Source organism: Papio anubis, chromosome 20 (genome assembly GCF_008728515.1).
Source record: "Papio anubis isolate 15944 chromosome 20, Panubis1.0, whole genome shotgun sequence".
NCBI lineage: Eukaryota > Metazoa > Chordata > Mammalia > Primates > Cercopithecidae > Papio > Papio anubis.
The window spans coordinates 7,998,597-8,023,708 of record NC_044995.1 but is presented as its reverse complement, the minus strand read 5'-3'; the positions used below and the strand labels follow the sequence as shown (position 1 = coordinate 8,023,708).

General features: G+C 44.0%; 2 protein-coding genes across 3 annotated transcripts; both read right to left on the bottom strand.

Moving 5' to 3' along the window:
* On the bottom strand, positions 1-937 carry LOC116271628 (putative zinc finger protein 818). Its single transcript, XM_031659260.1, has one exon. It carries the CDS (start codon positions 902-904, stop codon positions 398-400), a length of 507 nt encoding a protein of 168 aa, XP_031515120.1. The 5' UTR covers positions 905-937; the 3' UTR covers positions 1-397.
* A 291-nt stretch (positions 938-1,228) lies between these two features.
* LOC101016180 (zinc finger protein 813-like) lies at positions 1,229-18,155 on the bottom strand. Of its 2 annotated transcripts, XM_031659258.1 has the most exons (4): positions 17,972-18,154; positions 14,376-14,466; positions 10,590-10,716; positions 1,229-2,784 (listed from the first exon to the last, which is right to left on the bottom strand). In XM_031659258.1, exons 2-4 carry the CDS (start codon positions 14,388-14,390, stop codon positions 1,259-1,261), a joined length of 1,668 nt encoding a protein of 555 aa, XP_031515118.1. In that variant the 5' UTR covers positions 14,391-14,466; positions 17,972-18,154; the 3' UTR covers positions 1,229-1,258. The 2 variants fall into 2 exon arrangements, with proteins under 2 accessions (XP_031515118.1, XP_031515119.1); XM_031659259.1 differs by lacking the exon at positions 10,590-10,716 and having other exon boundaries at positions 17,972-18,155.
* Positions 18,156-25,112: the final 6,957 nt, after the last annotated feature.

Sequence of the window (25,112 nt, the reverse complement as noted above, 5' to 3'; positions counted from 1 at the left end):
AATTTTTGTATTAACAGAAACAGGGTTTCACCATGTTGGCCAGGGTAGTTTCAAACTCCTGACATCGGGTGATCCACCCGCCTCAGCCTCCCAAAAAGTACAAGGTACAGCCTCTGCCACATACCTTGTACTTACATGGTTTCTCTTCAATATGAACTCTCTGATGTCATGTAGTACCTGAACTGATAGTAAAGTTTTTCCCATGCTCATTGGATTTCTAAAGTTTCTCCCCAGTACAAATTATTCTGTTCCCAACTTCTGATCCTCAGATAAAATCCTTGTCATACACATTACATTTGTGTGCCTTTGCCCCAAGATATATTAGATACTAATATCTAATGAGTAGTGAGCACTACTTTTAAAACACTGCTACATTAATTGCATTTGCAAGTATGATCTATTTGGTGAGTCCTGAGTTTAGGGCCATGCTTAAAAGCCTTGGTACATTCAGTACCTTTGGAAGGTTCTCTCCAGTATGAACTATCTGATGATTAATGAAGTGTAAGCCTTCAGTAAAGGCTTTGCCACACTCATGACATCTGTAGGATTTCTCTCCAGTCTGAATTCTCCCATGATTTACAAGGTGTGAATTTTGACTGAAGATCTTGCCACACACATTTGTAAGGCTTCTCTCCAGTACGAATCCTACGATGACTTTCGAGATGTGAATTTTGACTGAAGACTTTGCCACATATATCATATTCATATGGTTTCTCTCCAGTATGGATGATCTGATGTATAGTGAGGTGAGAGGCCTGGGTAAAGGTTTTTCCACACTCATCACACTTGTAAGGTTTCTCTCCAGCATAGATTGTTTGGTGAATCCTGATGTCCGCCCATTGTTTAAACGCTTTGCTGCGTTTGGTACATTTGTATGACTTCTCTCCAGTATGAATACTCTCATGATGTCTAAGTTGGGACCGCTTCATATAAGCCTTTCCACACTCATTACATTTGCAAGGTTTCTCTCCAGTATGAATTACCTGATGGTTAGTTAGGCTTGAATGCCCAATAAAGATTTTACCACACTCATTACACTTGTAAAGTTTCTCTCCAGTGTGAGTTCTCTGATGGTCCACCAGACTTGAATTTTGAATAAATGCCTCTCCACATTAATTACATTTGTTTGGTTTCTCCCCAGAATGAATCCTGTGATGTTTCACAATTTTGAACTCTGAAAAAAAGCCTTGCCCCACTCATTACATTTATAAGGTCTCTCTCCAGTTAAGTTTGAGTACATGCTAAAGGCTTTGCCACACTAATTACACTTGTAAGGTTTCTCTCCAGTGTGAATTCTCTGATGATTTTCAAGGTATGAATTTTGACTGAAACCTTTGCCACATGTATCACATTTATATGGTTTCTGTCCAGTATGGATTCTCTGATGTCTAGTAAGGTGGAACATTCTATTAAAGGTCTTGCCACACTCATTACATCTGTAAGGTTTCTCTCCAGTGTGAATTCTATGATGACTTGCTAGGTTTCCAATTTGCCTGAAACCTTTGCCACATATATCACATTTGTATGTTTTCTGTCCAGTATGGATTCTCTGATGTCTCGTAAGTTGGGATCTGTAATTAAAGGTCTTGCCACACTCATTACATCTGTAAGGTTTCTCTCTAGTGTGAATTCTCTGATGATTTTCAAGGTATGAATTTTGACTGAAACCTTTGCCACATATATCACATTTATATGGTTTCTGTCCGGTATGGATTCTCTGATGTCTAGTAAGGTGGGACCTGTAATTAAAGGTCTTGCCACACTCATTACATCTGTAAGGTTTCTCTCCTGTATGAATTCTATGATGACTTGCTAGGTTTGCAATTTGCCTGAAACCTTTGCCACATATATCACATTTATATGGTTTCTGTCCAGTATGGATTCTCTGATGTGTAGTAAGATTGAACGTCTGATTGAAGGTCTTGCCACACTCATTACATCTGTAAGGTTTCTCTCCAGTATGAATTATATGATGACTTGCTAGGTTTCCAATTTGCCTGAAACCTTTGCCACATATATCACATTTATATGGTTTCTGTCCAGTATGGATTCTCTGATGTGTAGTAAGATTGAACGTCTGATTGAAGGTCTTGCCACACTCATTACATCTGTAAGGTTTCTCTCCAGTATGAATTCTATGATGACTTGCTAGGTTTGCAATTCGCCTGAAACCTTTGCCACATATATCACATTTATGTGGTTTCTGTCCAGTATGGATTCTCTGATGTATAGTAAGGTTGGACCTCTGATGAAAGACCTTGCCACAATCACTACATTTGTAAGGTTTTTCCCTAATGTATGCTTTCTGGTCTTGTGTGAGTAATGAAGGATGCATAAAATCATTCCTATACATATTAGAAATGCTGGTGTTGACACGAGGAAGATTTGTTTGAAGTAATGAAACTGAGGAGCCACTGGTGACAGACTTCTCAATTTGATTACATTCATAAATTTTCCTTTCAGTCTGATATCCCTGTAGTTCAGCCAGATGCGACCAAAAGCTTAGTTCAAGCTGATTTTCAACTGGTTTATTTCCTGCATTCCTTCCATCACCTTGATCTCTTCTTCCAGTGATGTTTTTAATTGCAGGTATTTCTCTGTAATTTCTTTCATCATTGTGACACTGACACTCAAAGTCATGAATATTTTGCTGCATTTCCCTGAAGTAAAAATCTTTGATGTCATGGATTTCATGTCTTTCCAACATCACTGCTTGGAATACTTTTTCTGTGCTATTGTTCTGTTTTGGTGGTGATTTCTTGATCATATGTGTAGGAGAGACGTCTACAAGATATTTAAAAAACAGGTTTTCTATTAACTACAGTTGGCAAATCAGTAGTTCATATTGAAAAAGATATTGGCCGGGCGCAGTGGCTCACACCTGTAATCCCAGCACTTTAGGAGGCCAAGGCGGGTGGATCACGAGGTCAGGAGATTGAGGCCATCCTGGCCAACATGGTGAAACCCTATCTCTACTAAAATACAAAAAATTCGCTAGGTGTGGTGGCGCGTGCCTGTAGTCCCAGCTACAAGGGAGGCTGAGGCAGGGGAATCACTTGAACCCAGGAGGTGGAGGTTGCAGTGAGCCAGGATTGTGCCACTGCACTCCAGGCTGGTGGCAGAGCAAGACTCCATCTCAAAAAAAAAAAAAAAAAAAAAAAAGAGAGAAAGAGGGAAGAGAGAAAGAGAGAAAGAAAAAGATATTATACCAAAAATAGTATTTATACTGAACAATTATAAAATTTTCAACCATGATCTTCAAATTTTTAGGAACAGGATTTTTAATAAAGAAAAAGTGATTACATGTAATGCAAATTAATTTTAGGGAAATGCAGTTTCAAATGACCTATAACCCAAACATTTGTGTTGTGCAAACTTATGTTAACTCTAAAAAGGGGGAGCAGGCTGTACAAGAAGCATGGCACCAGCAGCTCCTTCTGGTGAGGGCCTCAGGCTGCTTCCACTCATGGCAGAAGGCAAAGGGAAGATGGCATGTGCAGAGATCACATGGCAAGAGAGGAAGCAAGAGGGGAGGAGGCGCCAGGCTCTTTTCAACAGCCAGCTCTCACGGAAAGTAACAGAATAAGAACTCATTCATTACCTCAAGTACAGCACCAAGCCTTTCGTGAAGGGTCCACTCTCATGATCCAAACACCTACCATTAGCCCCCATATCCAACACTGGGGATCAAATTTCAACATGAGATTTGGAGGGGACAAACATCCCCTCCAAACTATAGTGGTAACCTTATAAAGAAAATAAGTAAATGACCCACAGTGGGTAATGGCTTATACTGAAGGGAACTGTTAGTGAATGCAAAGTGCAGAAACATTTCCTGGTAGTGCATGGAGACCCGTGGAGCTAGGTTTTCAGCAACATAGCAGCACATAAGGAGCAGAGAATAACAAGACAGCACCAAGAAGTGGATTGACAGGAACCAAGTGAACGTTACAGAAAATTCAGATGTAAAGAAAGGTGGGGAACAAAACAGTCATGTATTAACTGAAGAATGTGACTTGCAGAACTTCAGAAATTTGTAGAAAATACAGGTGATATACATAACAGTGGAGAAGTCCTTGAAGTATAAGAAATGAGACAGGTTTCCTGTAAAATACTGTGAGATATTTAAATATTAATTTAGTATACCAAGATGGATGTGACAAGTCTAGATAAGCAGCATAATTTTTATAAAATAATGTATGGAGAACATAAAAATTCAGTGACATTTAACCCAAACTCAAAAAGTTATGATTAGAAAATTGAAAATATACTATAGAAAAAGCAATGTTATGTTCTATAACAAATTATGTCAAGTCAATGTAATGGTATTTCTGAAAATAAGGCATTGAATTAATTGTAAAAAGTATATTCTCAACAATAAAAAAAATTTTTAAGGAAAAAAAAGAAAAAGAAGTGTATTCTTAAGACAGAAAATCCCCCAATTTAGAAGCTATAACAAATTAGCCTGACACTTTAATAATAGATATTAAGTCAGGTGAAACAAAAATAAACAATTTAGACAATATTTTCAATATATTCTGGAGTTTATGCAGATTTTAAGGAAACTGCTACTCAGCCATTCCCTCAAACTAAAGAAGGAAAGCTTGTAAAATATACTTAAAAATGCATTCCCCAATACAAAGCCCTATTATATTGTAGACATAAAACAATCACTAAACTCATCAAAATATGGACTGCTGATTAAATAAAAACAAGTTCATTTACAATATATAGAAATGTACTTGGCCGGGCGCGGTGGCTCAAGCCTGTAATCCCAGCACTTCGGGAGGCCGAGGCGGGTGGATCACGAGGTCAGGAGATCGAGACCATCCTGGCTAACATGGTGAAACCCCGTCTCTACTAAAAATACAAAAAAAAACTAGCCGGGCGTGGTGGCGGGCGCCTGTAGTCCCAGCTACTCGGAGGCTGAGGCGGGAGAATGGCGTGAGCCCGGGAGGTGGAGCTTGCAGTGAGCCGAGATCGCGCCACTGCACTCCAGCCTGGGCGACAGAGCGAGACTCCGTCTCAAAAAAAAAAAAAAAAAAAAAAAAAAAGAAATGTACTATAATAAAAGTAGCACTGGCTTAAACAAGACAAGGTACGGTAGACATAAAGAAGGTAGGCATCATTCAATTTCATAAGCTCCCTCGAGATGCTTCACAAAGAGAAGACCTACAAAGAGACTTAGACTCCCACACAATAATATGGGAGATTTTAACACCCCACTGTCAATATTAGACAGATCAATGAGACAGAAAATTAACAAGGATATCCAGGACTTGAACTCAACTCTGGACCAAGCAGGCCTAATAGACATCTACAAAACTCTCCACCCCAAATCAACAGAATATACACTCTTCTCAGCACCACATGGCACTTATTCTAAAATTGACCACATAATCGGAAATAAAACACTTCTCAGCAAATGCAAAAGAATGGAAATCATAACAAACAGTCTCTCAGACCACAGTGCAATCAAATTAGAACTCAGGATTAAGAAACTCACTCAAAACCGCACAACTACATGGAAACTGAACAACCTTCTCCTGAATGACTACTGGGTACATAACGAAATGAAGGCAGAAATAAAGATGTTCTTTGAAACCAATGAGAACAAAGACACAACGTACCAGAATCTCTGGGACACATTTGAAGCGGTATGTAGAGGGAAATTTATAGCACTAAATGCCCAGAAGAGAAAGCGTGGAAGATCTAAAATCAACACCCTAACATCATAATTAAAAGAACTAGAGAAGCAAGAGCAGAGAAATTCAAAAGTTAGCAGAAGACAAGAAATAACTAAGATCAGAGCAGAACTGAAGGAGATAGAGACACAAAAAAATCATTCAAAAACCAGATGAATCCAGGAGCTGGTTTTCTGAAAGATTAACAAAATAGGTAGACTACTAGCCAGACTAATACAGAAGAAAAGAGAGAAGAATCAAATAGATGCAATAAAAAATGATAAAGGGGATAGCATCACCAATTCCACAGAAATACAAACTACCATCAGAGAATACTATAAACACCTCTGTGCAAATAAACTAGAAAATCTAGAAGAAATGGATAAATTCCTGGACACATACACCTCCCAAGACTAAACCAGGAAGAAGTCGAATCCCTGAAGAGACCAATAACAAGTTCTGAAATTGAGGCGGTAATTAATAGCCTACCAACCAAAAAAAGTCCAGGACCAGACAGATTCACAGCCAAATTCTACCAGTGGTACAAAGAGGAGCTGGTACCATTCCTTCTGAAACTATTCCAAACAGAAAAAGAGGGAATCCTCCCTAACTCATTTTACGAGGCCAGCATCATCCTGATACCAAAATCTGGCAGAGATACAACAAAAAAGGAAAATTTCAGGCCAATATCCTTGATGAACATCGATGTGAAAATCCTCAATAAAATACAGGCAAACAATGAAGCAGCACATCAAAAAGCTTATCCGCCACGATCATGTCAACTTCATCCCTGGGATGCAAGGCTGGTTCAATATATGCAAATCAATAAATGTAACCCATCACATAAACAGAACCAATGACAAAAACCACATGATTATCTCAATAGATGCAGAAAAGGCCTTCGACAAAATTCAACAGCCTTCATGCTAACAACTCTCAATAAACTAGGTATTGATGGAACGTATCTCAAAATAATGAGAGTTATTTATGACAAACCCATAGCCAATATCATACTGAATGGGCAAAAACTGGAAGCATTCCCTTTGAAAACAGGCACAAGACAAGGATGCCCTCTCTCACCACTCCTATTCAACACAGTACTGGAAGTTCTGGCCACGGCAATCGGGCAAGAGAGAGAAATAAAGGGTATTCAATTAGGAAAAGAAGAAGTCAAATTGTCTCTGTTTGCAGATGACATGATTGTATATTTAGAAAACCCCATTGTCTCAGCCCAAAATCTCCTTAAGCTGATAAGCAACTTCAGCTAAGTCTCAGGATACAAAATCAATATGCAAAAATCACAAGCATTCCTATACACCGATAACAGACAAACAGAGAGCCAAATCACGAGTGAACTTGCATTCACAATTGCTACAAAGAAAATAAAATACCTAGGAATACAATACAAGGGACATGAAGGACCTCTTCAAGGAGAACTACAAACCACTGCTCAAGGAAATAAGAGAGGACACAAACAAATGGACAAACATTCCATGCTCATGGATAGGAAGAATCAATATTGTGAAAATGGCCATACTGCCCAAAGTAATTTATAGATTCAATGCTATCCCCATCAAGCTACCACTGACTTTCTTCATAGAATTGGAAAAAACTATTTTAAATTTCATACAGAACCAAAAAAGACCCCATATAGCCAAGACAATCCTAAGCAAAAAGAACAATGCTGGAGCCATTACACTACCTGACTTCAAAGTATACTACAAGGCTACAGTAACCAATACAGCATGGTACTGGTACCAAAACAGAGATATAGACCAATGGAACAGAACAGAGGCCTCAGAAATAATGCCACACATCTACATCCATCTGATCTTTGACAAACCTGACAAAAACAAGCAATGGAGAAAGGATTCCCTATTTAATAAATGGTGTTGGGAAAACTGGCTAGCCATATGCAGAAAGCTGAAACTGGATCCCTTCATTACACCTTATACAAAAATTAACTCAAGATGGATTGAAGTCTTAAACATAGGACCTGAAACCATAAAAACCCTAGAAGAAAACTAGGCAATACAATTCATAACATAGGCATGGGCAAAGACTTCATAACTAAAACACCAAAAGCAATGGCAACAAAAGCCAAAATTGACAAATGGGATCTAATTAAACTGAAGAACTTCTGCACAGCAAAAGAAACTATCATCAGAGTGAACAGGCAACCTACAGAATGGGAGAAAATTTTTGCAATCTATCTATCTGACAAAGGGCTAATATCTAGAATCTACAAAGAACTTAAACAAATTTACAAGAACAAAACAACCCCATCAAAAAGTGGGCGAAGGATATGAACAGACACTTCTCAAGAGAAGACATTTATGTGATCAACAAACATATGAAAAAAAGCTCATCATCACTGGTCATTAGAGAAATGAAAATCAAAACCACAGTGAGATACCATCTCACACCAGTTAGAATGGTGACCATTAAAAAGTCAGGAAATAATAGATGCTGGAGAGGATGTGGAGAAACAGGAATGCTTTTACACTGTTGGTGGGAGTGTAAATTAGTTTAACCACTGTGGAAGACTGTGGCGATTCCTCAAGGATCTAAAACTAGAAATACCACTTGACCCAGCAATCCCACTACTGGGTATATACCGAAACGATTATAAATCATTCTACTATAAAGACACACGCACACATATATTTATTGTGGCACTGTTCATAATAGCAAAGACTTGGAACCAACCCAAATGCCCATCAATGATAGACTGAATAAAGAAAATGTGGCACATATACACCATGGAATTCTATGCAGCCATAAAAAAGGATGAATCCGTGTCCTTTGCAGGGACATGGATGAAGCTGGAAACCATCATTCTCAGCAAACTAACACAACAGAAAATCAAACAGTACATGTTCTCACTGATAAATGGGAGTTGAACAATGAGAACACATGGACACAGGGAGGGGAACAGCACATACCAGGACCTGTTGGGGGTTGGGGAGCTAGGGGAGGGATGGCATTAGGAGAAATACCTAATATAGATGACGGGTTGATGGGTGCAGCAAACCACCATGGCACATGTATACCTATGTAACAAACCTGCACATTCTGCACATGTACCCCAAACCTTAAAGTATAAAAAAAATTACAAAAATTAGCCAGGTGTGGTGGCATGTGCCTGTAGTTCCAGCTACTCTGGAGGCTGAGGCAGAATTACTTGAACTTGGGAGGCAGAGGTTCCAGTGAGTTAAGATCTCGCCACTGCATCACACACAGCCTGGGCAAGACAGCCAGACTCTGTCTCAAAAAAAAAAAAAAAAAGGACCTCTCTGTCTAGTGCCATTCCAGTACTGAGTAAACAATCCAAGAAAACCCAGTGTACTCCCCTGTTGCACACACTGCAATCTGTGGCAAGAGCAGAACAAAAGAAATGACTGAGGCTGAAAGACTTCAACAGGCAGAGAGGGCTGGAGACAGCACCATGAGGTTTCCGGAGCCCCAGATGCAAAGGAGGAGTTGCCAATGTTTTCCCATCAACTGATTAGGCCTCCCAAGTACAGGAAATGGGGCAAAACCTGAATACGTCAAGGGGGCAGGTCTATGGAGGCCTCAGCTCTGATCTGTATAGACAGAGAACTGAGCATCAGATGCAGTTAGGTACAGGAGAGATCACAGGAGACCCCTTTGACACAACCCTCCCTGTGCCCCTCAGAGTGAAGAAACCAAAGAGGTCACAGAAGCCACATGACAAGGTGCTGTCCATCATGATAAAGACTTTGCCTTTGTCACTGTTTGAGCTGTAGCACCATGGAAGAGTGAAAGGATAAACCATTACATGTCAGAAGAGCCCAGGGATAAATGAGGGCAAATAAAAGTTTCCATTGAGAGCTCACAGGATTTAAACCCTTTTTGTCCCATAGAACTCTTCAACTCAGAAAGAGTTACCTGACTACTAACGGTGCAGCTTCCTCTCTGTCCATTTGAGCTCTTACCTGTGTTCACACCTTTGATGCGTTCCCAACCATTTGATGTTTTTGTTATTCTCACTTCACTCTCCACAGTCCAGGGCTCTTTCCCTTGCCCCAACATGGAGATAATACTCATTTCAGAAAGAGAGATTCCTGCTTAGAAAAAGAAAGGAATGTGATGTGCTGTGGCTTTTACAGAATCTCAGCCCTTTGTTTAGAGGAGGAGAGAGGACATTACACATGGATCTAGAAAAATGTTTCACAAATTCACCCACTGAATGCCTCCTTCTGAATGTTTAGGGAACATGGTAAGATACAGGCATCAAGCTGTCCTCTAAGAAGTACTAAATCACAAGCAAAGGGATAGAAAACAGCAAAGTGGGGTTTTTTTACTTTTTCTTTTTCTTTTTCTTTTTTATTTTTGAGATGGAGTTTCGCTCTTGTTGCCCAGGCTGGAGTGCAGTGGCGCAATCTCTGTTCACTGCAACCTCCGCCTCCCGGGTTCAAGTGATTCTCCTGCCTTGGCCTCCCAAGTAGCTGGGATTACAGGCGCTTGGCACCATGCCTGGCTATTTTTTGTATTTTTAGTAGAGATGGTGTTTCACCATGTTGGCCAGGCTAGTCTCAAACTCCTGACCTCAGGTGATCCACCCGCCTTGGCCTCCCAAAGTGCTGGGATTACAGGCGTGAGTCACCACGCCCAGCCCAAAGTAGATATTTTTAAAGTCTACCATAGGATTTATTTCTGCTTAAGCTATGGAACCACCAATGACATATCTTGAAGCGGGTAGATCATTTGAAAACGGGATAATTAAACAAGTCCAGATGCTGCACTATTAAGCTTTTCATCTGAGAATTAACATAGCTTCAATCTTAATTGAGCAATGCAGGAGCTCCCAAGAGGCACACAAGGTAACACACAGAGATACAGCGAAGCAGATCCCAGCTTCTGGAGGGGCATTCTCCTCACCCAGGGAGACCAGGTTCCTGTAGTTCTCCAACATCACGTCCCTGTACAAAGCCCTCTGAGCAGGGTCCAGGCATTTCCACTCCTCCTGAGAGAATTCGATGGCCACATCCCTGAATGTCAACCTTCCCTGATATGAAAAAACACATTTCACCAAGAAGTCATGGGTAGGGCTATTATCTTCACACAAAAGGCGAAAAGAGAGGTATAAGTCAATTTAGTTTAAATGAACGTTCTGGGAAATCCATGGAAAGGTATTTTCAGGCAAACTGTGTCTGAAAAACACTTTTTACCAAGCACGTGTGGGGAGAGTTATCATCTTTACATAAAATGAGAAGAGGAGAGAATTGTACGGATTTGCTGAAGGGAAAGTTCTGGCAGACCCATGCTAAAGTATTTTGGGGCACTTAGGGATGTTAGGAAGAACATTCGGTATGTCTCCCTAATTCCATTTTATTACACTCTTCTGTAAGAGCTCATGATATCTTCTAAATAAGTGTGGATTTCTCTTTCTGTAGACAATGGAAGAAACAGAGAAATAAAAAATCAACACACGGCTCTCTCTACAGTAGTGCTAGATATTATGTTTGACACACAGTGATATTCAGTATCTAGATGCGCCAGAAGAGGTGTGTTGTCTTCAGAGATGACAATGTCCACGGTGGCTTTAAAGAAAGAAAGGTCAGAATCTAAAAAGTGTGGCCGGGTGTGGTGGCTCACGTCTGTCAACCCAGCACTTTGGGAGGCCGAGGCGGGTGATCACGAGGTCAAGAGATCAAGATCATACTGGCCAACATGGTGAAACCCCATCTCTACTAAAAATACAAAAATTAGCTGGGAGTGGTGGTGCACGCCTGTAATCCCAGCTACTCGGGAGGCTGAGGCAGGAGAATCACTTGAACCCGGGAGGTGGAGGTTGCAGTGAGCCGAGATCACACCACTGCACTCCAGCTTGGGCAACAGAGTAAGACTCCATCTCAAAAATAAATAAATAAATAAAATAAAATAAAAAATGAAAATACAAAACTGATTCATGAAATGGTGATGTGTCTTCTATAAAAGCCATAGGATTGTGCGTCCATACATTCATGCACACACACATACACAAATGTAAATTAACAAAGAGAAAACATGCCTCTCAATGACATATTTTTTATGACTTTTTTCATTATCATTTTTCCTCATGTGCATTTCAGCATCTTGGGGACAGGAAAGTGTGTAAGTTGTATTTAACTTAGTTTGTCAACATTATGTTATATACGGCCGATAAAAGAATGGTAAAAACATGAAAAAATAGGCCGGGCGCGGTGGCTCAAGCCTGTAATCCCAGCACTTTGGGAGGCCGAGACGGGCGGATCACGAGGTCAGGAGATCGAGACCATCCTGGTTAACATGGTGAAACCCCTGCCTCTACTAAAAAATACAAAAACTAGCCGGGTGAGGTGGTGGCTTCGTAGTCCCAGCTACTCGGGAGGCTGAGGCAGGAGAATGGCGTGAACCTCGAGGCGGAGCTTGCAGTGAGCTGAGATCCGCCACTGCACTCCCAGCCTGGTGACAGAGCGAGACTCCGGCCTCAAAAACAAAACAAACAAAAAAAAACAAAACCATGAAAAATATTTAAAGCTTTAACTTCAATCCCTATGGAATAGTTATAGTCAAACTACAAATAAAATTCTATCCATTTAAATTTAAATATTTAGGCTGGGCGCAGTGGCTCACGCCTGTAATCCCAGCACTTTGGAGACTGAGGCGGGCGGATCACCTGGAGGTCAAGAGTTCGAGACCAGCCTGGGCAACATGGTGAAATGGCAGGCACCTGTAGTCCCAGCTACTCGGGAGGCTGAGGCAGGAAAATCGCTTGAACCCTGGAGGCAGAGGTTGCAGTGAGCTGAGATCGTGCCACTGTACTCCAGCCTGGGTAACAAAAACACAAAAACCAAAAACAAAAAAACAAAACCAAAAAAACAAAGCAAAAAAAAAAATGAATTAAAAGCCTGAACATAACACCTAAAATGATAAAACTCCTAGAAGAAAGTGTAGGAGAAAAGGTTTGTGAAACTGAATTTGGCAATGATTTCTAAGATAGGACACCAAAGACACACGCAAGAAAAGCAAAAATATCCAAACAGGACTACATCAAACTTACAAACATCTCTGCACCAAAAGAAAGAATCAAGAGATTGAAAAGCAGCCTCCAAAAGAAGGACGTGTGAAAATGACTTAAATAATCTCCTGCTGTTAGAGATTTAGATTGTTTTCTGGCCGGGAGAGGTGGCTCATGCCTGTAATCCCAACACTTTGGGAGGCCAAGGCGGGTGAATCACCTGAGGTCAGGAGTTCAAGACCAGCATGGCCAACATGGTAAAACCCTGTCTCTACTAAAACTACAAAAATTAGCCCAGCGTGGTGGCAGGCACCTGTAATCCCAGCTACTTGGGGGGCCGAGGCAGGAGAATCGCTTGAACCCTGGAGGCAGAGGTTGTAGTGAGCCGAGATCGTACCATCGCACTCCACCCTAGGGGATAAGAGCAAGACTTTGTCTCAAAAAAAAAAAGAAAGAGATTTAGATTGATTTCATATTTTAAAATCCGTGGAGCCAGGCATGGTGGCTCACACCAGTAATCCCAGCACTTTGGGAGGCCAAGGCAGATGGATCACCTGAGTTTGGGAGTTTGAGACCAGCCTGACCAACATGGAGAAACCCCGTCTCTACTAAAAACACAAAATTAGCCAGGCGTGGTGACACATGCCTGTAATCCCAGCTACTTGGGAGGCTGAGGCAGGAGAATTGCTTGAACCTGGGAGGCGGAGGTTACAGTGAACCAAGATTGCACCATTGCACTCCAGCCCGGGGCAACAAGAGTGAAACTCCATCTCAAAAAAAAAAAAAAAAAAATCTGGTAGAATAAAACACCCTCCCCTCAATAAGTGTTTCTTTCTGAACTTTCCATTCCATTCCAAATCATAACAGTTCTGGAGCCAAAAACATAGATTCATGTATTTATCTTCGAATGCATTATTAAATCAGACAAACAACATGCCAGAATTCCCCTTATCAGCCGACTTTTCTGGAATTTACCAGGTACTTGTGCACATTAGTACGTGACTTCCATGTGCAGCTTCTCTACTCCTGATCCACAGAGACCTCACAGCGCATCCAGATGTGGCTGCTAAACAATCCGCGTTGCCTAACAGTCCTGACACTACGGGGCCCACACACCATGTCCATCCATGTCTGGGTATGAGCGCTTCCCAGGACCATGCCCAGCAGGGCCTCTTCCCAAGTTCATGTCACTGGGTCACAGGCAATGGAATCTAAGTGAAATGAGAGGGACTGAGGGAAGGCACAGGTGAGTGCGAGCAAACGTGTCAGGCAGGACGCTTCAGACTCAGAGAAGATTTGCAACTCCAAAGAATGAAATTTCGGAAAGGAAAGAGAAACAGAATAAGCTGGGCATGGTGGCTCACGCCTGTAATCCCAGCACTTTGGGAGGCCAAGGCGGGTGAATCATGAGGTCAGGATTGGAGACCAGCTTGGCCAATATGGTGAAACCCCCATCTCTACTAAAAATACAAAAAATTAGCTGGGCGTGGTGGCGGGTGCCCGTAATTACAGCTACTTGGGAGGCTGAGGTAGGAGAATCGCTTGAACCCGGGAGGTAGAGGTTGCAGTGAGCCAAGATCACAACACTGCACTCCAGCCTGGGTGACAGTGTGAGACTCTCTCTCAAGAAAAAAAAAAAAAAAAAAAAAAGGAAACAGAACAATCCACCGAGAATATCATTTTACCTGAGGAAGAGCCATCCCTGTCTCCTCTTTCTTTCCTCTTTCTTCTCTTCTGGACTTCTTCCTGAGGCCACATGCGTCTTTAAAGGTTAATCTGGAATGTGAAAAAGAAGTTATTTAATGCCTAGAATTAACACACTCGCTCCCTGTGCCACGGCCATACACACAGGGAAGACCTCACCCCGTGCAAAGACAGCCCTCTGCCACCAACTGCACCAGGAGTGATGGAGGAGAAAGAAACTTGTAGGAAGACCAATAGGTGAATCTGTAACCGCTTTCTTCAGAACCCACTCTCCTCCTAGAGAAGCCCACACACACGCTGCAGCGGTGGGGAGCTGGGCTGGACTGAGCTCCCCTTCAGGGCACACACCTGGCCTTGAGCAAACCTCATGCAGAGCACAGCCGCCCTCACATGTCTATAGATCCCAGGCTGAGCTTAGCCCTCAGAAATGGAGGGCACAGTCTGTAATCCCAGCACTTTGGGAGGCCGAGACGGGTGGATCACCTGAGGTCAGGAGTTCAACACCAGCCTGGCCAACATGGTGAAACCCTGTCTCTACTAAAAATACAAAAATTAGCCGGGTGTGGTGGCGCACACCTGTAGTCCCAGCTACTCGGGAGGCTCAGGCAGGAGAATCACTTGAACCCAGGAGGTGGAGTTTGCAGTGAACTGAGATTGCCCCATTGCACTCCAGTCTGGGTGACAGCAAGTGAGACTCCATCTAAAACATTTTTAAAAAAGAAATGGAGGACACAGAGCCTCAGTATCAATGCTGGACACAGATTAGAATCAGCTGGGGTAACGTAACTACTATCAAGGCTGGACTCCAACCCCATTACATTAATGGAAATCTCAGGTAAAGAGGTACAAGAGTTTTATTTGCAAAACGACTCAGTACTCTCAAGTCAAACCAGGATTGAGCTCCACTTTGAGGGAGTGTGAAATAACAAGAAATATATTTTTGGTCTCTGCTCCTCGTTCCTGGGACATAGATCCTAAACCCCTCACAGAAAGGGGTGTTAGGAGAATCTTTTGTTCTCATACGTGGACTTTGACCCCGCATCCTTGCACAAAGCTCCTAAATCCCTTGGAATTTCCTGCATGATAGGAGTGGTTTTTGTTCTAATGAGGCAAGTCTTGGTGGGCTCCTGGACACAGCTAGTTGCCAGAAAGACTAAGCCATGATTAGAAGCTTGGAAATTTCAGCTCTATCACTCATTTCCTAGAGTGGAACAGGCTAAAGATTGAGTTAATAATCTCTCATGCCTACAGGATGAAGCCTCAATAAAAATTCCTGATCTATAGAGTCTGGAGAGCTTTCTGGTTGACAAACACATCTGAATGCCAGGAGGGTGGTACATCCAAATCCACAAGGACAGAAGCTCCTGTGCTCAGAACATTCTCAGCCCCCACCATATGTTTCTCTTCATCTGGCTGCTCATGGCTATCATTTATGATATCCTTTATTCATACACCAAATCCTCACTTGATCTTATCAATAGATTCTTGGAAACAGGAACTTTAAGTGAAATGGCAACTTTTTTCCTCATCAACATAAAAAATGGCATTGAATGGCCGGGCGCAGTGGCTCACGCTGTAATCCCAGCACTTTGGGAGGCCAAGGTGGGTGGATCAAGAGGTCAGGAGATTGAGACCAACCTGGCCAATATGGTGAAACCCCATCTCTACTAAAAATACAAAAATTAGCTGGGCATGGCAGCACGTGTCTGTAATGCCAGCTACTTGGGAGGCTGAGGCAGGAGAATCACTTGAACCCGAGACGTGGAGGTTGCAATGAGTGGAGACCGAGACACTGCACTCCAGCCTGACGACAGAGCTAGACTCCATCTCAAAATAATAATAATAGGCCGGGCGCAGTGGCTCAAGCCTGTAATCCCAGCACTTTGGGAGGCCGAGACGGGCGGATCACGAGGTCAGGAGATCGAGACCATCCTGGCTAACACAGTGAAACCCTGTCTCTACTAAAAAAAAAAATACAAAAAACTAGCCGGGCAAGGTGGCGGGCACCTGTAGTCCCAGCTACTCAGGAGGCTGAGGCAGGAGAATGGCATAAACCCGGGAGGCGGAGCTTGCAGTGAGCCGAGATCATGCCACTGCACTCCAGCCTGGGCAACAGAGCGAGACTCCGTCTCAATAATAATAATAATAATAATAATAATAATAATGACATTGAACAAAACAACGTTATTTGAGGACCTGCTGTATATCATTTCATTCATGACTCAATTTCCAAGAACCTATAGAAAACATTAAGCGAGGACTGACTGCAAAAAAAATCAGTAAACATAAGTAAGTGCTTCCAGCAGTTCTGTAAGCTGTCCTCACAAATTAATCAAAACCAAAGAGGGAGTCATGGGAGCCCCAAAATATAGGTCAGTTTTAAGGACAGGTGACAATCTATTACTTTTGACTGATGTCTGAAGTGGCGGCAGGGTGGGGCGGGGGGGGGGGGGGGGGGGGGTGGTCTTGTGGGACTAAGACCTTAACCTGTTGGATCTGACTCTAACTCCAGGTGCACAGTGTCAGAATTGAATTGAATTATAGGACACGCAGCTGGTGTCCACTGGAGAATTGCCTAGTGTGTGGGAAAAAAACTCCCACACATTTGCTGTCAGAAGTGTTCCATGTTGGCTGGGCGCAGTGGCTCATGCCTGTAATCCCAGCTACTCGGAGGCTGAGACAGGAGAATCGCTTGAACTTGGGAGGTGGAGGTTGCAGTGAGCCGAGGTCGCACCACTGCACTCCAGCCTGCGTAATAGAGGGGGAGACTCGTTCTCAAAAAAAAAAAAGAATACTGGGTGTCACAGGACAGGCCGAGGTCACCTCCTCCACCATGGGTGTCACAGAACAAGCCCAGCTCACCTTCCCACCACGGGAGGTGACTGCCTAGAGGGGCGTGGGAGCTGAAGGCCCTCCCTGAGAAAGATTTCAGATGAGAAAGACAGATGGCACCTTAGGACAGGGGTGGGGTCTGCAGAATCCAAGAACCAAGGTAACGAACCGGCCCCTCCGGACTGAGGCTGCAGTGCAGCGCATCTTGGAGAACCGGATAGACCTGAACCCACCTTGCAGGTGAAGCCTCTAAAAAGTGCCCCCGGCTGGGCGCGGTGGCTCACGCCTATAATCCCAGCACTTTGGGAGGCCGAGGCGGGCGGATCACGAGGTCAGGAGATCAAGACCATCCTGGCTAACATGGTGAAACCCCCTCTCTACTAAAAAAAAAAAAAAAAAAACAAAACCACCGGGGCGGGGGGCGGGGCCCTGCAGTACCAGCTACTTGGGAGGCAGAATGGCGTGAACCCGGGAGGCGGAGCTTGCAGTGAGCCGAGATGTCGCCACTGCGCTCCAGTCTGGGCGACACAGCGAGACTCCGTCTCAGAAAAAAAAAAAAAAAAAAAGGTCCCTCCTGCGTGGCGGGAAGAAAAATCGGTAACGGATTTTAGGCAGCAAAAGACGCGAAAGGCCATGTTTACCTAGCGCAAGGCAGAAAGACCAGATTCAGGAAGTAGCCTTAGAGTGACTTTAACCCAAAGGGAAAGCTTGATCCCCGCACTCTCGCAGCAACGTCAGAATTTACCTGGGGTGGAGGGCGCGGTGCGGGCATTTTAAGATCTGTAGGGATCCTCTCCAGACCCGGCGGATGGAAGAAGGGGGACTGCGAAGCGCAGATTTAATCTGGAGAGAGCGAAACTCACGCTCTGCGGCGCAGCCTTCTCTCCCCGCGATCCGCTTCCGGGTTTGCAGAAAACCGCGCGCAGCTGAGACCGGGCGGCTTGGGGGCGGGGAAGGGGCGGGGCCTGGCCAGGGAGCGAAGCGCAGGGGGCGGGGCCGGAGAGGACTGAGGGGTCCTAGGGGCGGGGCCTAGGAGGGGCGCGACCGGCACAGGGAGGGGGCCGGGGAGAAAACGCGCAGGGTGGGGCGGGGCCGGGAGGGACCAAAGGAGGGCGGGTGGGAACCTGCGTTCCCAAAGCGTCCCTATTTTCTGGGTTTAGGAACACTTAAGTCTATTTCGTGTCCTGCGGAGCGGTTTTGCTTTCTGCTTATTTTAAGTTAATGTTTCCATTTTAAGGTAAACCGTTAGAATTATGTGGGCCATCGCTATTGGAAACTAAGATGTTTTCCTAAGTTGCAAATTAAATTGCTCAACTAGTTTTAAAAAGTTACTGCTTTTTCTAAAGCAAGAGTTAATGTCACCGGTATTAGCCCTCCTCGCTCCACACCCCAGGTATTTACCATATGAAAATCTCTGCAACTGTGCACAGGGCTGACTCTCCCTTCATGGTGAATGGGTGTAGAATATGGAGGGGATTGTGTTAAGTTCTGTTGCGAGGTGACTTGAAATTACTTACACATTCTGCCCAGAGTTTTGCATTTCACATTCTAGTTTGCATACCCTTCACAGACATTTTCAGGGCTTTTTAGTTAAGCTTAAATTAATTCACATTGCAGAAACTTTCGGGCATTCAATCTACCCCAGACCGACACCCCCAGAGATGCCAGATCCCCACACCCAGGGTTGCTTCAGTCTCACTAGTAGCTCTTCTGTCCTACCTGCTGGCAGAAATAACCATTTCAACATAAACCATTTCAACTTCTGTCCCATTCGCTGGCAAAAATACCTTTTAACGTACTTTAACGTATTAACGTATTAACCATTTCAACTTTCCTTTGCCCAAGATTCCTATTCCCATGGTCAGGTTGGGATCTACCCTCAGTAATAACTACGGTGGCCCAGGGGATTGCAATCTGTGTGCAGCATTGAGCACCAAGGCTCTGTGTTCTGTGTTTCTGATTACATTTTTCAGCTCTAAAATTTCTGTTTCTCCTTTATAGCTTTTGTCTCTTTATTGGCCGTCTCATTTTGCTCATATCTTGTTTTCCTGATTTCCTGTGGTTGTCTATGTGTGCTCTTTTAATTCATTGACCATCTTGTGACTCTTATTTTCAATTCTTTGTCTGATAATTCACACATCTTCATCTCTTTAGTGTCAGTTTGTGGTGGTTTCATTTGTTCCTTTGTGTGGATCATGTTTCCTTATCTTCTTGAATGTCTTGTTATCGTGGCACCTCAGCATTTCACTAATCAGCCACTCCTACTTTTTTATTTCTGGCTTCCTTCAGGGAAGACATTCTCTATTCAGCCTGACTAGAGATTCTGGAGACCTCTGAAGCCTTTTCTGGGAATGTGGCATCTCTGGGCTTTTGCTTGTAGTTACCTGAGAAGATTTGCCAGTCTTTCTTTTTTTTTTTTTTTTTTTTTTGAGATGGAGTCTTGCTGTGTCACCCGGGCTGGAGTGCAGTGGCCGGATCTCAGCTCACTGCAAGCTCCGCCTCCTGGGTTTACGCCATTCTCCTGCCTCAGCCTCCCGAGTAGCTGGGACTACAGGCGCCCGCCACCTCGCCCGGCTAGTTTTTTTTTTGTATTTTTAGTAGAGACGGGGTTTCACCGTGTTAGCCAGGATGGTCTCGATCTCCTGACCTCGTGATCCGCCCGTCTCGGCCTCCCAAAGTGCTGGGATTACAGGCTTGAGCCACCGCGCCCAGCCCAGTCTTTCTTCAGGAACGCTCCTGTTCACAGCCTGCAATTCTGCAGTCCCTGTGTTTTCATGGTAAGCTGTGGTCTGGTTCTCCACCTAGTGTCTGCGTGCGTTACTGCAGACACTGGTTTATGTGGATTGCCTTTGTTCTCAGTGATTTCCCTGACCTGGCATCCTGTCACTTTCAGTGTTTGTGTTCAACCAAGACAGAAACTTGTCCCTCAGGCAGTGCCCTGAAAAGTCAGGATATCAGATGGACCTTTCCATACTTTCCCTGCCCTTTGACAAATCAAAAGTCGGTGGTTTCATCACAGTGATACCCCGTGATGCCAGGGTAGGACCTCTATCAGTAAGTGTCTCCAATTTTCCTACTGGGCATTTATTAAGAGTTCCAGGCTGGGCCGGGCGCGGTGGCTCACGCCTGTAATCCCAGCACTTTGGGAGGCCGAGGCGGGCGGATCACAAGGTCAGGAGATCGAGACCACAGTGAAACTCCGTCTCTACTAAAAATACAAAAAACTAGCCGGGCGCGGTTGTGGGCGCCTGTAGTCCCAGCTACTCGGGAGGCTGAGGCAGGAGAATGGCGTGAACCCGGGAGGCGGAGCTTGCAGTGAGCCGAGATCGCGCCACTGCACTCCAGCCTGGGCGACAGAGCGAGACTCTGTCTCAAAAAAAAAAAAAAAAAAGAGTTCCAGGCTGGGCTCAGTGGCTCACGCTCAGCACTTTGGGAGGGTGAGGTAAGGGATCACTTCAGGTCAGGCGTTCGAGACCAGCACAGCCAACATGGTGAAACTCTGTCTCTACTAAAAATACAAAAAATTAGCTGGGTGTGACGGCGTGCACCTGTAATCCCATCTACTCAGGAGGCTGAAGCAGGAGAATCGCTTGAACCCAGGAGGTGGAGGTTGCAGTGAATCGAGATCTTGCCACTGCACTCCAGCCTGGGTGACAGAGTGAGACGTGGTCTCAAAAAAAAAAAAAAAAAAGTCCAACCACTTACGTGGTGTCTAGATTTCTTACAAAGGCAGTTGGTAAATGTGTTATTACTAGATGTGTGTCTTCGTAATGGAGATAGTGTTTGGGACTTCCTATTCCTCTGTCGTATTGGCATCACCAATTCAGCAGTTTTGTAATTTATTTACATAGGTCTGGAAATGTATTTTAATTAGGTGCCATAGCATATTTTCTTTTTTTTTTTTTTTTTTTAATTTTTTTTTTTGAGACGGAGTCTCGTGCTGTGTCACCCAGGCTGGAGTGCAGTGGCTGGATCTCAGCTCACTGCAAGCTCCGCCTCCCAGGTTCACGCCATTCTCCTGCCTCAGCCTCCGAGTAGCTGGGACTACAGGCACCCGCCACCACGCCCGGCTAGTTTTTTGTACTTTTAGTAGAGACGGGGTTTCACCATGTTAGCCAGGATGGTCTCGATCTCCTGACCTCGTGATCCACCCGCCTCGGCCTCCCAAAGTGCTGGGATTACAGGCTTGAGCCACCGCGCCCGGCCGCATATTTTCTATTGGAAATATAGGATGTGGTGTGTGTGTGTGTGTGTGTGTGTGTGTGTGTGTGTGTTTAATGAGAGCTACTTTAGAAAGAAGATTGTTTTCATTATACTGTTACTAGTTCTTTTTTATTTTTTACTTTTTTTGACAGAGTCTTGCTCTGTCACCGAGGCTAGAGTGCAGTGGCACGATCTCAGCTCACTGCAACCTCCGCCTCCTGGGTTGAAGTGATTCTCCTGCATCAGCCTCCCGAGTAGCTGGGATTACAGGTGCATGCCACCATGCCTGGCTAATTTTCATATTTTAAGTAGAGATGGGGGTTTCACCATGTTGGCCAGGCTGGTCTCGATCTCTTGACCTTGTGATCCGCCTACTTGGGACTCCTAAAGTTCTGAGATTACAGGTGTGAGCAACCGCGCCCAGTCCTATTGTTACTAGTTTTTTACGTAAACAACATTGTTTTTCTATATTACGGTCATGTCTTCTGTTAGTTTTAACAAACAGATCTCTTTATTCCCTTTCCCGCCCCCTGATTTTCCACCCTTTTCCTTTTTATTGGTTCCTGCTCAGCCATTCTGGACAGTGGTGTTTCCTGGAGCCCTGGCCAGCCCCCTTTTCACCATCTTAATTAAAGGAAATGTATCCCATGTTTACTGGTGATCATGATATCTGGTATAATTTTGTTGCTTTAATGTTTGATTGTGATAATTTTTTTTTCCAAATTTCCTTTTCGGACTGATTTTTAATGACCCAATAATTTTTTGAGGTAAGTACTGCTGCTAAACATATTTTTCTTCTAAATCAGTTAAATTAATACGTAATACTAAAAAACTGTCTAATTGTTTGTTATGGTTTTATTAGTGGAATAAACTAATAAACTCCATTGGGCTTTTGTTAATGCCTAAATATCTGAATTTCATTGCATAAACTTGTATTTTTTTTTTTTTTAAGATATGTGTATTTAATAGATATTGGAGTTCAAGTTTTGTTTTTTTGGGTTTTTTTGTTTTTTGTTTTTTTTGAGACGGAGTCTTGCTCTGTCGCCCAGGGTGGAGTGCAGTGGCATGATCTCGGCTCACTGCAAGCTCTGCCTCCTGGGTTCACACCATTCTCCTGCCTCAGCCTCCCGAGTAGCTGGGACTACAGGCACCCGCCACCACGCCCGGCTAATTTTTTTTTTTTTTTGTAGCAGAGATGGGGTTTTACCATGTTAGCCAGGATGGTCTCCATCTCCTGACCTCGTGATCTGCCCGTCTCGGCCTCCCAAAGTGCTGAGATTACAGGCGTGAGCCACCGCCCCCGGCCTGAGTTCAGGTTTCTATATGGTACTTTTATGTTGTACCATTTTTTAATAGTTTTAATTTTTTTATTTTTTAGACAGGCTGGAATATGATGTCTATCATAGCTCACAGCAGCCTCAAAATTCTGGGTTCAAGAGATCCTCCCCCTCAGCCTCCTGAGTATCTGGGACTACAGGCATGTACCACCATCCCCAGCTCATTTTTAAATTTGTTTTGTAGAGATGATGTCTTGCTTTGTTGCCCAGACTGGTCTTGAACTCCTGAGCTCAAGTGATCTGCCCGCCTCAGCCTCCCAAAGTGCTGGGATTACAACCATGAGCCACAACAGCTTGTACAATTTTTAGTAGTTTGATATACAGTAGTGTTTATAAACTACATTAAGTGCAATTTGTACATTTCCAGTGTCCCAAACTTGCTGAAATGCACATGAGGAAAAGTGGTGATTTTAAAAATCATTGAAAAAAGTGAGTCCTTGAGACACAACTCTTCTTATTTAATTGTGTGTACATGTGATGTGCGTGCATTAGTGTATGGAGGCAGAAGCCCATGGTTTTTATCAAGGACACATCATCCTGTGAAATAAGTTTTGTATTTTTTTAACAATTGAAATTATATCTTAAATGTTTTCCATGGCCTTAAATTTGTTCTCTGCTATCACATGACTGACTTAATCGTAAGAGTAGTAAAGGTCTTATGGATGTCGATGTGTGTGTGTATGTAATGACCTTTTATGCAGCTCCATGTTGGTACCCTTGAACTATTTCAACTTTTCTCACTGAGGTAACCTACTGTCAATTTACTTGTGAAGCTGTAAAATACAAAAATTATACAAAAATTAGCCGAGTGTGCTGGCAGGCACCTGTAATCCCAACTCTCTGGGAGGCTGAGGCAGGAGAATCGCTTGAACCCAGGAGGTGGAGGTTGCAGTGAGTCGAGCTCATGCCATTGCATTCCAGCCTGGGCGACAAGAGCAGGACTCCGTCTTAAAAGTGGAAGAAGAAGAAGAAAAAAAAACAAAAAACTTCACGTGTTTAAGAATATAGGAAAGGCCGGGCACGGTGGCTCAAGCCTGTAATCCCAGCACTTTGGGAGGCCGAGACGGGCGGATCACGAGGTCAGGAGATCGAGACCATCCTGGCTAACACGGTGAAACCCCATCTCTACTAAAAAAATACAAAAAACTAGCCGGGCGTGGTGGCAGCGCCTGTAGTCCCAGCTACTTGGGAGGCTGAGGCAGGAGACTGGCGTGAATCCGGGAGGCAGAGCTTGCAGTGAGCTGAGATCCGGCCACTGTACTCCAGCCTGGGCGACAGAGCGAGACTCCGTCTCAAAAAAAAAAAAAAAAAAAAAAAAAAGAATATAGGAAAAACTGATTCAGTTTCTTCTACTATTCTCTCACAACACAGAACGCTACTGTTAGCCCAGAGGTACTGGGTTTTCCCACATGCACCAAGCAAGCAATCCTGCCACACACACCAGGTGCGTGTTCTCTCATTCCGTTCCATTCTGACACTATCTGCCTGGACACGGCATGAGATCCCACACTTTGAGGGCTCAGTCCCACCATAGTGCACACATTTCAATGCCAGTCTCAAGCACAGGTTGTGACCTGTGCTTACTGATCAGATATAAATCCTGGAGTCCCTTGACCCCCTCCTTGGGTTCAACGAATTTGCTAGAGTGGCTCACAAAATACAGGGAAACACTTTACATAGATTTACGTATTATTATTATTATTTTATTTATTTTTTTTTTGAGACGGAGTCTCGCTCTGTTGCCCAGACTGGAGTGCAGTGGCCGGATCTCAGCTCACTGCAAGTTCCGCCTCCCGGGTTTACGCTATTCTCCTGCCTCAGCCTCCCGAGTAGCTGGGACTACAGGCGCCCGCCACCTCGCCCGGCTAGTTTTTTGTATTTTTTAGTAGAGACGGGGTTTCACCGTGTTAGCCAGGATGGTCTCGATCTCCTGACCTCGTGATCCGCCCGTCTTGGCCTCCCAAAGTGCTAGGATTACAGGCTTGAGCCACCGCGCCCGGCAGATTTACGTATTATAAAGGCTATTACAAAGTTGACAGATGAACAGTCAGATGGAAGGGATCAGTGAGGTGAGGCATGGGAGAAGGGGCGTTGAGCCTTGGTGCCCTCCCTGGGTGCACCACACTGCAGGAGTCTCCAAGTGTTCACCTATCCAGAAGCTCCTCTGAATCCTCTCCTTTTGGGTTGTTAAGGAGCCTTCACTACATATGCATGATTGCTTATATTACTGGACATTGGTTACACTTTTAGATAGGCTAAGTGGTTTTTTTGTTTGTTTGTTTTTGGTGAGACGAAATCTCATTCTGTCACCCAGGCTGGAGTGCAATGGCGCGATCTCGGCTCATT